General features: G+C 40.3%; 2 protein-coding genes across 11 annotated transcripts in view; one reads left to right on the top strand and one right to left on the bottom strand.

Annotated features, from left to right (window-relative positions):
• GFI1B (growth factor independent 1B transcriptional repressor) overlaps window positions 1–12209 on the bottom strand; it is a 528565-nt gene that overhangs the window by 171046 nt on the left and 345310 nt on the right. The gene's annotated exons all lie outside the window — the stretch shown is intronic.
• Window positions 1–12209, top strand: part of AK8 (adenylate kinase 8) — a 125163-nt gene that overhangs the window by 92124 nt on the left and 20830 nt on the right. Inside the window, exon 12 of one of the 10 annotated variants that reach the window (XM_073313851.1) lies at window positions 5323–5503. The exons of 8 other annotated variants lie outside the window; for them this stretch is intronic. In XM_073313851.1, the coding sequence (XP_073169952.1) occupies window positions 5323–5503 (181 nt within the window). Of the gene's footprint in view, window positions 1–5322; window positions 5504–12209 lie in introns of those variants that run through there. One more of the 10 variants, XM_073313859.1, reaches the window with a different exon arrangement.

Genomic DNA, 12209 nt, shown 5'->3' with positions numbered 1-12209 from the left:
CATGGAATTTAAGGCCTGAAAGCACCACCATATTATCTCATCTGACTTGCTGTGTATCACAGGCCACCAGTACCACCCAGCACCTGCACATTAGACTAAGGTATTGCAGCCCCCAGGAGACTGTTATTTTGTGTCACAGGGAGAGCATAGGAGGGACCTAGTTACACCAATGTCTGAGGCCCCTGCAATAGCAGGGAAATATTAAATGAGATATACCCAGATAATCCTGGCAAGTGACCTGAATCTCGTGCTGTAGAGGAAGGCGAAAACCCTACCAAGTCACTGCCAATCTTACCTGGGGGAAAATTCCTTCCTGAACCTCCATATGGCAATCTGCTAGACCCTCAGCATGTGAGAAAGCGCCAGCCAGCCAAGCACCAGGGAGAGCGAGAATGCTTGGTCCAAGCAATCTTTAATACAACATTAAATGAGATGATGATGCCTTCTCTGTACTTCTAAACCTGACAAACCCCACCTTGCTTTTGACCTTTCCTTCCTTCCTCTTTCCCCATCCATCACCAAGGATTATCCTTCTTCACCAGAGAACATTTGGAATTGTTTCCTGTCCTCCACAGCGTTTCCTCCTAAGAAAAAACAACAGACAAAGACAGAGAAAGGCAGCAAGGGTAGGAAACCAGTCAGAAAGATAATGCCTTCATCCTCATAGGAAGGTGAAGTCTCCTCCTCCTCTTTGGTTCCTCTAGAGACTGAGACTCTTTGACTCAAGTGACTTGGACAAACTGATTTGGAAGATTGCTAAAATGTTGGAGATTGAGGAGACAGACAGTAAGTTCCTTGATGCTCCCCAGGGGGAACCAGAGGATAAAATAAAAGTCTGAGCATTCCCTCAAAAGAGATTGATGCCTTTTCTGCAGCTCTTGGTGCAGCTACCGTATGACCTGCTGTAATGGGGCTGTCACCCACCTCTTGCAGGTGCCTGCTCTCTGGCTGGTATGTGCCTGCAATCACTCAGTTTTGAATGGGGTGGCACCCCCCTCTCGCAAGCGCCCCTTCCCCCAGGCCGACAGTTTTCTGGGGGGGTCTTCAGTGACTCAGCCCTCCGGCCGAATCACACACACTGTCCCCCCCTTCCAGGGTATGCAGTCTCTAGTTCTTGTTCATGGCCCTGGTATGGAGCTGTAGTGCAAAGGCTTCCTCCCTGGAGGCACTGCTTTCTTCAACAGCCCAGCAGGGGCCCATCTTGGTACATTCAGTTGGTGTACTTTCAGCAGCCCTTGCCTGGGCTCAGTCTTCAACCAGACCAGCAGGGCCCATCATGACCTGGTCTGGCTACGTTCTGGGCTCAGTCCCTTGGGCTCAGCCAGCCTCCACTGACCTGTCCATGGTCCTGCTGCTCTTTTAGCCAGCCAGCCACCCAGTCCTCCATTGTTGAGCTCCAGGCACCAACTGACTGCTCTGTCTCTGCTGCCTGGTTCCTTTTAAATGGTCCATCTGGCCCCTGATTGCTGTCTCCTGCAGCCACTCTAGGCTACCTAGAGGACTTCTCCTCTGCTCTTTCCTGGGCCAGGGTGAGGCAGGGCCGAGAAGTGTCCAGCAGGGAGCCTCCTGACCTAACCCACAATGTCACACCTGTGCTGTCCCCTTCAGGGCCTCTCTATCCTGGGGTAAAGCCATTAACTTATGTGTTGAGAATCTAGAACCAAGCATAACCAAATCAGCAGAGAGTCCCTGCATCTTCATAACACCCTTTCATTTATGGGGGACGCTGCACGTTATCACGAGATTCGCCTCTTGTTCTCTGCTCTGTTCCAGTGTGGCTAGAGGGCTTTGGTCATGGGAGGCAGATGCTGTTTTTGGAAACTCATCTGATACAGGCTCCCTTTGATGGTAATGGAAAAGCAATGTATTCTTATTCAACTAGTCTAATCATCTGATTTGTGCTTTTCCTCCCATAACTCTCCTTGCTTAGGTCACTAGAAAATCAGGACAGACAGAGCCAGCAAGCGTACTCCTAATAGCTCCTTACTAACCCCACAGAACTTGGTTCACCAAAGTCTCCCAGTTTGCTCCACATTAATTCTAGTCTTAGTGACTTTTTGACTCAGAATCCAATGAGATGCCAGTATCCCAAGACGTTATTTTAGGCATTGTCATGTTGAAACTGTAAGTCCAGGCTGCAAATTTGAGCTGAGCTTACTTGCTACTTTTATTTAGCCAGTCTCAATAAAGTTTGTCGTATGTCCAATGTTGTCATTTAGCATCACTCCATTTCCTAAAATGTAGCATCAATAGAACTGACCAAGTAACATAAGATGTACTGAAGTCTTCTACTGTGATAGATCTGGCCATTTCATCTTAATTTCTTCATTCCTCTAGAGTTCACAAAAATATCTGTGTTCATTCCTCATTCCGCTAGAGTTCACAGAAATATTTGCTAGTCTGATTGTAGATGTTTTAGGAAGCTTTCATAAGGAAGCAACTGGAGGCAGGAATTGACTGGGACCAGAAAAACTTTTGGCAAATAATAATTGGGGTGGGGAAATATCAAATGTATTATGATGTAGCATTCTAATCTTCTGGGGACTGATCCCGCAAGAGATCAAATGCTCATTGACTAAGTCGATAGGAGTTTTGTCTCTGTAAGAACAGGGGGATGGAGCCCATAGTAACTGAGAAACAGTAGTAGGAAAAGGAAGGCTATCACATTAGTTTCAGCATATTGGACTGTTGACATTTTACCTTTTATTTCCAGTGTTTGTGCTAGAAAAAGTCTGGTGAATATTATTCTGAGTAAATGTGGAAGGGTCCTTGCTTCTGGGTGGGTTAAAACTTAGTTTATGAAAGTCTGTTACTACCTTTGCTATCTGCCTTTGAGGGCACAAGTGCAATTACTTTTGAAGCAACTACATCAGAAATGTACATTACCTTTGAACCTCATGGCTGCCAGCTCCTAGAACTTTGGGAATAAAAACATACGGTCAGATTCTGCCAACTATACTCATCTTGAGTAGGACCTTACTCCTCGAATACTCCTTTGGAATCAATGGGACTACTCCTAGAGGAAGGCACTACTCAAAGTGAGTAGTTCTGACAGAATCTGGGCCATAGTGAAATCCACAGACAGAGCAGGGAATATGCTGCTTTTACTTAGGATCCTAAAATCGTCTGTTTAGAGCTGAAAATTTGGAAAGTGAATGCATCCTTTTGCGGCAATACAATCCAGATGGGGTGGTTAGAACTGTCAAGTGATGCTGCATGTTGAATGCAGACGAGTTTGTTATTACCATGAGGATTAACAGATCTAATCTACATTAAAATTCCAATGGATTTACTGATGTTTGCCTTGCACCAAGATATTTGCTCAGTATTTTCTAGTAGGTAAGTGCAGGATAATTTAAGACTGAAGTCAGAAATGTAATATCATTACAGCTATTATTGTGGGGAAGATATTGTTGGAGCATTTTCCTCTTCTTACAGCCTCAATGGGCCTGACTCTCTACTACTTTGCATCTCATGCGGTCATTTACACATGTAAACTGCCACCATTCTAATTTGGTACCATTTCACACACACTTTGCATAGGTGATGCCAGGTGCAAGATTGTGGTATGTAAGTTTCATATTTTCTATCCTTAAATGCATTATATTTACAAGTTCTCTATTAATGCTGTTTTTCTCTCTTAGTGTGGCATAGGATGAATTTTGAACCAGGTTTGCTTCTTTTCCATATAGACCTACTATGATGCCAATTTTTTTCTAAAACTATTTGTTTCTGAGAAGCTTATGGGCTTCCTAAAAGCAGTGTTACACATTGCACAGATCAGCAAAACAGAGATAATTAAATTCCCTTTAGATTATAATTCTTATAATATGAACTCTGATAAATGTCCCACTAATATGTGTTCTTGTAGTCTTTTTGGTCCCAGGATATGAGACAGACAAGGTACGTAAGATAATAGCTTTTATTGGACATACACTGACCTGAAAAAGAACTTTGTGTGTAGTTTGAAAACTTGTATTTTCCACCAACAAAAGTTGGTCCAATAAAAGATATTACTTTACAAACCTTGTCCCACTGATATGTACTAAATTAATGCATTTGAGACATCTCACAGTACATCAGGTTAATGTTTAGCAGAGAACAGACCACAAAATACTTGGCACTTGATTTAAGTATTGATGAATAAATCTCACCAGTTTTAGTAAATATAAGACCGAACAGTTAACAAACTAATTTCCAGGCTAAGGACAAAGGACCAACTTCCTCCCTAGTGTAACTGCAGTGAAGTCAGTGGAGTTGCAGTAGACAAGAATTCAGTCCCAAAGGTTCAAAAAACAGAGATGAACGTAAAAAAACTGTATTTTCCCTCATCCATATCATACTTTAGGAGTCTTCAGATTTCACTTCAATTATCTATCTTTCTTACTGAAATGTTGAAGCCCGCATTACACTTAAGAATTTATGAGCTCAAATACAAGATGCAGGTGTTGGAAAGCTTTTAGAGATTTTTTTTTAATGCTCTTTCCCCTTCCAAAAAAGACAACTTTAGGACAGAATTATTTCTCCAGTTACACCTGTGTAACCTCTGTAACCAGGGCTGCATAGACATAACTGGGGCAGAATGTAGTCATTAGTTTTTATAACTTCGTCACAAATGTAAATACAGCTTGAAAACACACTGTCCAGTTCTTTTAACTTCAGTTGGAGAACATTACTAGAAGCCCAATTATAGTGACATCAAAGAGCATGATGGTTTGAATTCCTGCATGTGGTATTGAGTTTTATTTATTTAAAAAAAAAGAAATTGTAAATAAATTTCTGGAATGCATCCTGCTCACTGGCTTTTAAAGAGCATTTTATTCTCTTAGACATGGTATCTTATACTCTGAGTCTGCAATCCTTCCTATTGTTGAGTAGCAGTTACTCAGGTGAACAGTCCCATAAAAGTCAAAGGAACTTGCCTGAGTTACGGTTCCAGAATTGGGCCCCTAAACATCTTGACATGAGAAATTTAGGACCAAATCAGTTTTCAGGCTCTTTTTGGTGCACTCTATCTCCATATATTTGCATTACAAACATGCAGTGTTAAAAGGTCCAGCTTTCAAACCCTCCCTTCTAGGGGTACCTCATTTTAACTTCCTATGGTTTGTTAAGCATCATGTTATTGTGGTCTTAGGCATATGAGAGCTCTGTCTTTAAGCAGAATGATATTTTAAATTACTGCCTTATGGACAATTTCTGCAGCAGTTCCTATGTTTCTCATAGTGATATCTTCCTTTCCCCCACCCCTACCTGACCCTGCTATAGATTTCAACTGTTGTTTAACCTTGTTGATGTTTTGTCTATATTTGCTTTAACCAGATGCCCCTCTTTGCCTGCAGCACTGGGACTTGTCCCCTCTCTCCTATCAACAATAATTAGCCTTGTAAGACTAATGGAAGAAATCGTGTCTAATTACCCTGTTGAAGGCCCAATTATGTTATTAACATTCGTGGGCTATAAGCTAATGATGAAGAGAGCCTCTCATTTGCATAGCATTAAGGTAATTGAGCTGGAAGCTATGGGGCAGATAGTGGTGATGATAGCAGGATTCTGTTACAGAATGGATAATGATGACCGGAGCAGGACGATTCACCTGACAGGTTTATTAATTAACAGCTATCTGATTACCTAGAAGGAATGGCAAGTGGCAACCCTTCTGAAAGGCTTGCTTTCTATTTTTTTAATGAAAGATGCTGTATCAGTGCTAATATTCTAGTGTAATTTATGGTAATGACAGAGCAAGCCTTTTACTTAAGGCCTGTATAGAAACCTATTCTGGGACCAACCAGCCCTAGCAAAAATGGCTTATGATTTTTCAGTCCTTCTAAACATACTTTATTCTGCACAAACAAATACAATGCCAGTTACGTTGCTTAAGCTATGCACACAGTGCCCTTAGAATATTGAACAATTCAGTGTTTTCTGGGAGTTTTACTTTTGTAAGGACTGCAGGAATTGGCTCTGCAAAAGTGTTGCCTTGATTATTGGTTTCAGAGAGAGAATTCTTGTGATTTAATTATTGTAAACTTAAGGCTCTGTGGATCATCCTGCTTTGTATAAATTGGGAGTAGAGATGACCTTATCCTACATTTAACCATAGATACAAACGGTTTTGCGAAGATGCTGAGCCTTTAAAGCATGTGGTTTTTCTTTCTTCAGAACATTCTTCAGGGTGAAACTCCACCTTTTTATTTTTTTCAGTAGCTTTCAAATTCTATCCAGTTATACTCCAAACATAGATTCATAGATTCGAAGGCCAAAAGGGATAATTTTTATCATCTAGCCTGACCTGCTGTATAACACGGGCCATTGAACTTCCCCAAAATAATTCCTTGAGCAGATCTTTTAGAAACACATCCAATCTTGATTTTAAAATTCCCAGTGATGGAGAATCCACCATGACCCTTGGTAAATTGTTCCAGTGGTTAATTATTCTCAACTTTAAAAATTTACAACTTGAATTTCCAGTCTGAATTTGTTCTAGCTCGATCATCCAGCCATTATCGTGTTATATTTTTCTGTGCTAGATTGAAGGGCCCATTATTAAATATTTGTTCCCCATATAGATATTATAGGCTGTAATCAAGTCACCCATTAACCTTCTCTTTGTTAAGCTAACATAATGTCACTCGCAATAAGGACTGGAGGTAGACCAAAGAAGTAGTATTGACCACCACTAAATTAGATGGGAACTTGGAGGGCTTCCATTTTAGACTTTTTTTAAAGGAGCTGTATTCTCTAAACACAAACATTGCTCCAGATTTAAAGTTAGTTTTGTTATATCTCTGTCTCCTATTACAACTGTATTTTCTACTTTTACCAATTGATCCCTTCCAGAGGAAGTCTTCTAATTCTTCGTCTTCCAGAAAGGTTTGGCTGGTTCTTATATTTTCCAAACTTCAAATACCAAGTGTTCCTCTATCTGAAAACAAGAACTGTTCTGCAACCAACTAGTCCCAATCTTTGCTGCTAGCCTTTAAAATTCATGATGGGATATTGTCAGTCTCCATTGGGCTAGCTGATGTCTTTAAACCTTGTGATCTCCAGGCCTTCCCCAGTGGTCGAGTTACACAGTGCATCCTGAACAGCCTCTGACTGGACAAGTTTCAGAGAAGATTGAAGATTTTAAACTTTAAGCTCCAAAAAGCCCTATCAGTGAAGATGGCAGTAAACTAAGAAATTATATGAGGCCTGATGATTTGGGTCTCAGTAGTAATAGGATTAGGAAGGGCAGGAGATGTATTGACAAAGTACCTTCTCCATTATTTTACAACTGCAGAACATCCTTAAATCAGAAATTCTCCTTGGATTCTGGTTATGAGATTTGTTTTTGTTTGGTAAAAAGGAAACAAAAATATCCAACCACATTAATCCAATTTGGGGTAACGCTGGACTTTCAAACTAATCAGGGCTGGTTCTGACATTATAAATGACCACTGAGGCTGACTAACTGGTACACTAGATGCCTCTCTAATGGATCTAAATCATTAGAGGAGCTCATGATCAAAAGGAGGAAAGGAAAATGCCTGGATAACTAAAGATGAAACAAATGAGCTTGCAAAGAGCTCGTAGAAATGGCTTACAGTCTGATCATTTTATCAGTGTTTATGACTAGCAGCTGCAGCACAGAATAAAAGATCCAACTGTTAAAATGCATTGGGAGAGAATCCCTTTCTGTAGCTGTGCACATGTGTGGGAGATGTGAATTAAGTGGTGAGAAAAGTATATATGTAACATTTACAAGGTGTTTTTTCCATCTCCTCTTGCTGGCATGTGATGGTACAAATCCAAATGTCCATATTTGTGTGTAAATTACATAAAATGGTTGTTCAAGGATCACAATATAACAAGTGAGTAGTAGCTTAGCCCGAATTTAAAGCTTAGCCCAGAATCTCCCTAGTTCTCATTATGTTGCTTTAATCACTAACCTGCACAGCCAGTGTTGGATAGAAATATCTTTACTATATAAATTAGTTTTCCTATAAGGCATTCTGTAGCTCACTACAATGGCTTACTGTATAATGTAGACAAACATAGCATCAAGCCAAGATTTGATAGATCAGGAATTATGTATTTAATTCAGAGTTGTGTACAGAGTGCTCATAAAATCTTGATCATGATAGAGGGGCCAATAAACATTTGGGAACATAAATATTTCTGTAGGAAATGGCTTTGTGAAACATTTAGTTGTTGAGCAATAAGAAGAACAGAGAAAATCAGATGAGTAGAAATCTCTAGGTACTAATCTGATGGGTTATATATGTTGCAATGATAATAATATTGAGAGAGAAATATTATGGGACTAGAGGCATCAAATACATAGAGCCCTGCACTTTTTATTAATGTCTTCATCTCCCTGTACTTCACCCCACATACAAGAATAGCACTCATTGCTGCCCCAAAATTTGGCTTTAAAGGCAGTATGGTAAAGGATAAGGTGGGAGTGCTGACTAATCACTGCTGTTTACATGACCTGGGGCAGAAAAATCTGGAGTGAGGACAAAAGCCCCATGAAAACTCTGAGCTGCCTCTGGTATTTGCATGAAGACAGGCACATCCCTGATATCTTATACAGGGGAAGGAAGAAGTCATGATCCAGAAATGCTGTCCTCAGTGACTGGTGAATTAAAGAACCCTCTCCTCCTCCTGACTGACATAGTTAAACTGACCTAATTTTCTAGTGTAGACCAGGACTTATTCCCATAAGGGAAGGGGAATAAGCTCCATTGGTATAAGGCTTCTTTATGTTGGTATAAGTGCACCCACACAATGGCTTGTACCAGTATAATTATTTAAGTAAGCAAATCACACCCCTAACTGAGATAGTTATATTGGTACAAATACTGTGTATCATTCAGGTATAATAAATAATCCAAAATAGAAACAATGGAGGCAAAATATGGATGTAGATTTGTATCTGCTGCTCATAAGGAAATCTTTTTCTTTGAGAAACATTTCAGTGTGTATGGTTTCCTGGAATACAGCCAGATAGCAGAATATACTAGATCAGAAATTGTAAATTCCCCATGATCCAGGCCATGAGGTGAAGGGAAAGAATGAGGATTTGGAATGAGACTTTCGTCCATTAGGTGGTGCGGTGACACTGGTGGATGATATGAAGGTTCCCATGATAGATACAGGAGAGCTGTGTATCAGTATAACCTGATCTTTCTGATTTCTAATGGAAGAGAAAGAATAAAAGGGGAAGCAGACATGATCTTGTCACACGAGGGTAGAGATCTCCTCTATAATTTCGTACTGTTCCGTGACTTCCATTGGTGATCAGAAAGAACAGATAAGCCTAGACTAAGGTGATTTTGATCTCTCCAGGTTGGGCCAAGCAATGCTTCCAAGAATGCAACTCCCTCAACGCCATCCACCTCAAACTGGAAAAGGCCTGGGGCCCCAACACATGTTCATGGGTAACAGTCCCTTTAGCAAGGAGTCTGTCATTCTTTCTGACTTTCATTGCTCCCAAGAGGAGGATCTAGGCTCCCTCAAGGGCTGGATATGCCTTTGAATTTCATCTCCAGTTACATAAAGGACAACAAAGGCGGCACACATCAGTGCAGTGAAAGTCTCCAAAAAGGAGTACTATGTGGAAAGAGGGACCAATCCCGCCACGGATTGCGAGGTGTTACACACAGCAGTAACACTTCCCTAAGAAAGGGACCTAAAGAAAATAATGAATGAGACTACACTTGGCAAAATACAAGTTAATGCATGTGGGGGGAAATAATGTGAACTTAAAAGAAGAACAGGAATACTTGTGGCACCTTAGAGACTAACAAATTTATTAGAGCATAAGCTTTCGTGGGCTACAACCCACTTCATCGGATGCATAGAATAGAACATATAGTAAGATATATATATATATATACAGATAAGTTGGAAGTTACCATACAAACTGTGAGAGGCTAATTAGTTAAGATGAGCTATTATCAGCAGGAGAAAAAAACTTTTGTAGTGATCATCAAGATGGCCCATTTAGGCAGTTGACAAGAAGGTGTGAGGATTCTTAAGGAAATAGATTCAATATGTGTAATGACCCAGCCACTCCCAGTCTCTATTCAAACCCAGTAATGGTATCTAGTTTGCATATTAAATCAAGCTCAGCAGTTTCTCGTTGGAGTCTGTTTCTGAAGCTTTTCTGTTGCAAAATTGCCACCCTTAAATCTTTTACTGAGTGGCCAGAGAGGCTGAAGTGTTCTCCTACCGGTTTTTAATGTTATGATTCCTGATGTCAGATTTGTGTCCATTTATTCTTTTGCATAGAGACTGTCCGGTTTGGCCAATGTACATGGCAGAGGGGCATTGCTGGCACATGATGGCATATATCACATTGGTAGATGTGCAGGTGAACGAGCCCCTGATGGCGTGGCTAATGTGATTAGGTCCTATGATGGTGTCACTTCAATAAATATGTGGACTTGGTGAGGCAAACTCTGACCGATGTCAGGCATTTGAACTAGTCTGCCAGGGGACCAGCTGGCATTACAGGGCTTCAGTTAAAGAAGGGTACTGACTGGAGACAGTGATTCTGAGTACACTGTGGAAGGCAGTCTACAAACATCAGGCAGTATTTGTTACAGGGGAAGGTCTGAAGGGTAAAATAATAAACACATGAGAATTTCAGGGGAAATGATGTTTTGTCTTTCTCTCGTTCCCCTTTCTCTCAGCTTTTCTATAATGTCCATTATGCTTGTGTATAGGTGCCGATCCAGCTAGGCAACACGGGGAAAGATATTTTTAAAGAATCACTCTTAAATATTTTAAATGACCAAATCGTAGAACAAAACGTTCTGGCGACACAGCTAGCAGTCCTGTCAGTATGTAGGCTGAAAAATAAGAAAAGAGCCAATAAAAAACCCTCAAGTTGGGAATAGCTAATTGGGATAGAAGTAATGTTTTGGCTTCAAGGATTTTTCAGGGCTGTAGAGAAAAATAGAATAAGATTAGAAAATATTTGTCCATCTTGTATGACAGATGTGGGGGAAAATGCTGTCGCTCTTTACATTTCTTTTTTTCTCCTAAAACAGCAGCAGGAATGAGCTGGCAGGCACAGAGAAATGCAGTTAGCAAGAGTAATCGGAGTTGAAAGTTTGACCTTTGGTGATGGAAATTTGATATGAAAAAAGGGCTTTTGATAATTTCCCCATCCAATCAGATAAGGGAGAGATCTTGATCCTGTTTCCTTATTTGCATGCTGACTGATCTCATTTGAAAACCCAATCATTCAGAAATATAAAGAAGTCAACAGAAGTGTTACAAGTAAGGAGCTGTTTTATCTAAAAGGTCTGCAGGATGTCATCTTCTGTTTTTCACTCCAGCGGGCTGATCTCTTCTTCTTGGTTCCATGTTTTTATTGGCAGGATGAGTCGAATATATTGAAATGCAAATAGTCTTTTCCATACTGACCCAAAATATAGGATTTTTTTTATGATTGATTGTATCGAGGGCACTTCAAAAACAACAAAGAAAATAATTTCTGCAGTGCTTCTGATTTCATGGCACTGTCATATTCTGATGTCTCCTGTCAGCAGTCATTGGTAGAGAGCAATTTCTGTGCGTGTCCCATCTCCATCTTTCACTGCTTATGTTGGAATCTCCAGGGCTACATCTTGATGCAGTTTATCATTTCTGGGAATGGTGTGTCAGGTCATTTAGCTTATGTCTAAAGGGTCTTGGAAGTTTCCTTCCTTGGATGTCATAAGGCATTGAAAGAGTAAAATTTGTATTTAACGTATCTTGGCAAGTTGCAGATCTGATTACCCCAGAAATGGGTTTAGTTCTAAACCTACCCATACAGCTCCTAGGCTTTAAATTGTATACTTAACTAACCAGCTGATCACCTAGCAATTCAGATTTCAAATTTTAGGCACTACTCACTTAAGGGAGTTTAGCCCCACCTTTATTCTCCCAAATAAACAGTTTAACCATGCATTTTTTCCTAAACAGGCGATTGAATTTCCATTCTACTCAACTAGGCAGTGGGGTTAATGGGAAACTTTCCTGTTGTGTAACTGGTGTCATTATTCCCTACTCCAGAGCCCACCTGCTTAGTTAATGACTTAAACCTAGGGCTAAATTTGCATCGCTTGACTGACCCAGAAATTGAGGATAAAGTAACCACTTTGAAGTTGGCCTGTATTTAAATAGCTCTGACTAAAATGAATGGTCTAAAGTTTTCTTTGACATATAGCCTT

The sequence above is a fragment of the Lepidochelys kempii genome, chromosome 16 (assembly GCF_965140265.1).
Source record: "Lepidochelys kempii isolate rLepKem1 chromosome 16, rLepKem1.hap2, whole genome shotgun sequence".
Lineage (NCBI taxonomy): Eukaryota > Metazoa > Chordata > Testudines > Cheloniidae > Lepidochelys > Lepidochelys kempii.
Note: the sequence above shows the minus strand (reverse complement) of the source record. Positions and strands in the feature narration are given on the sequence as shown.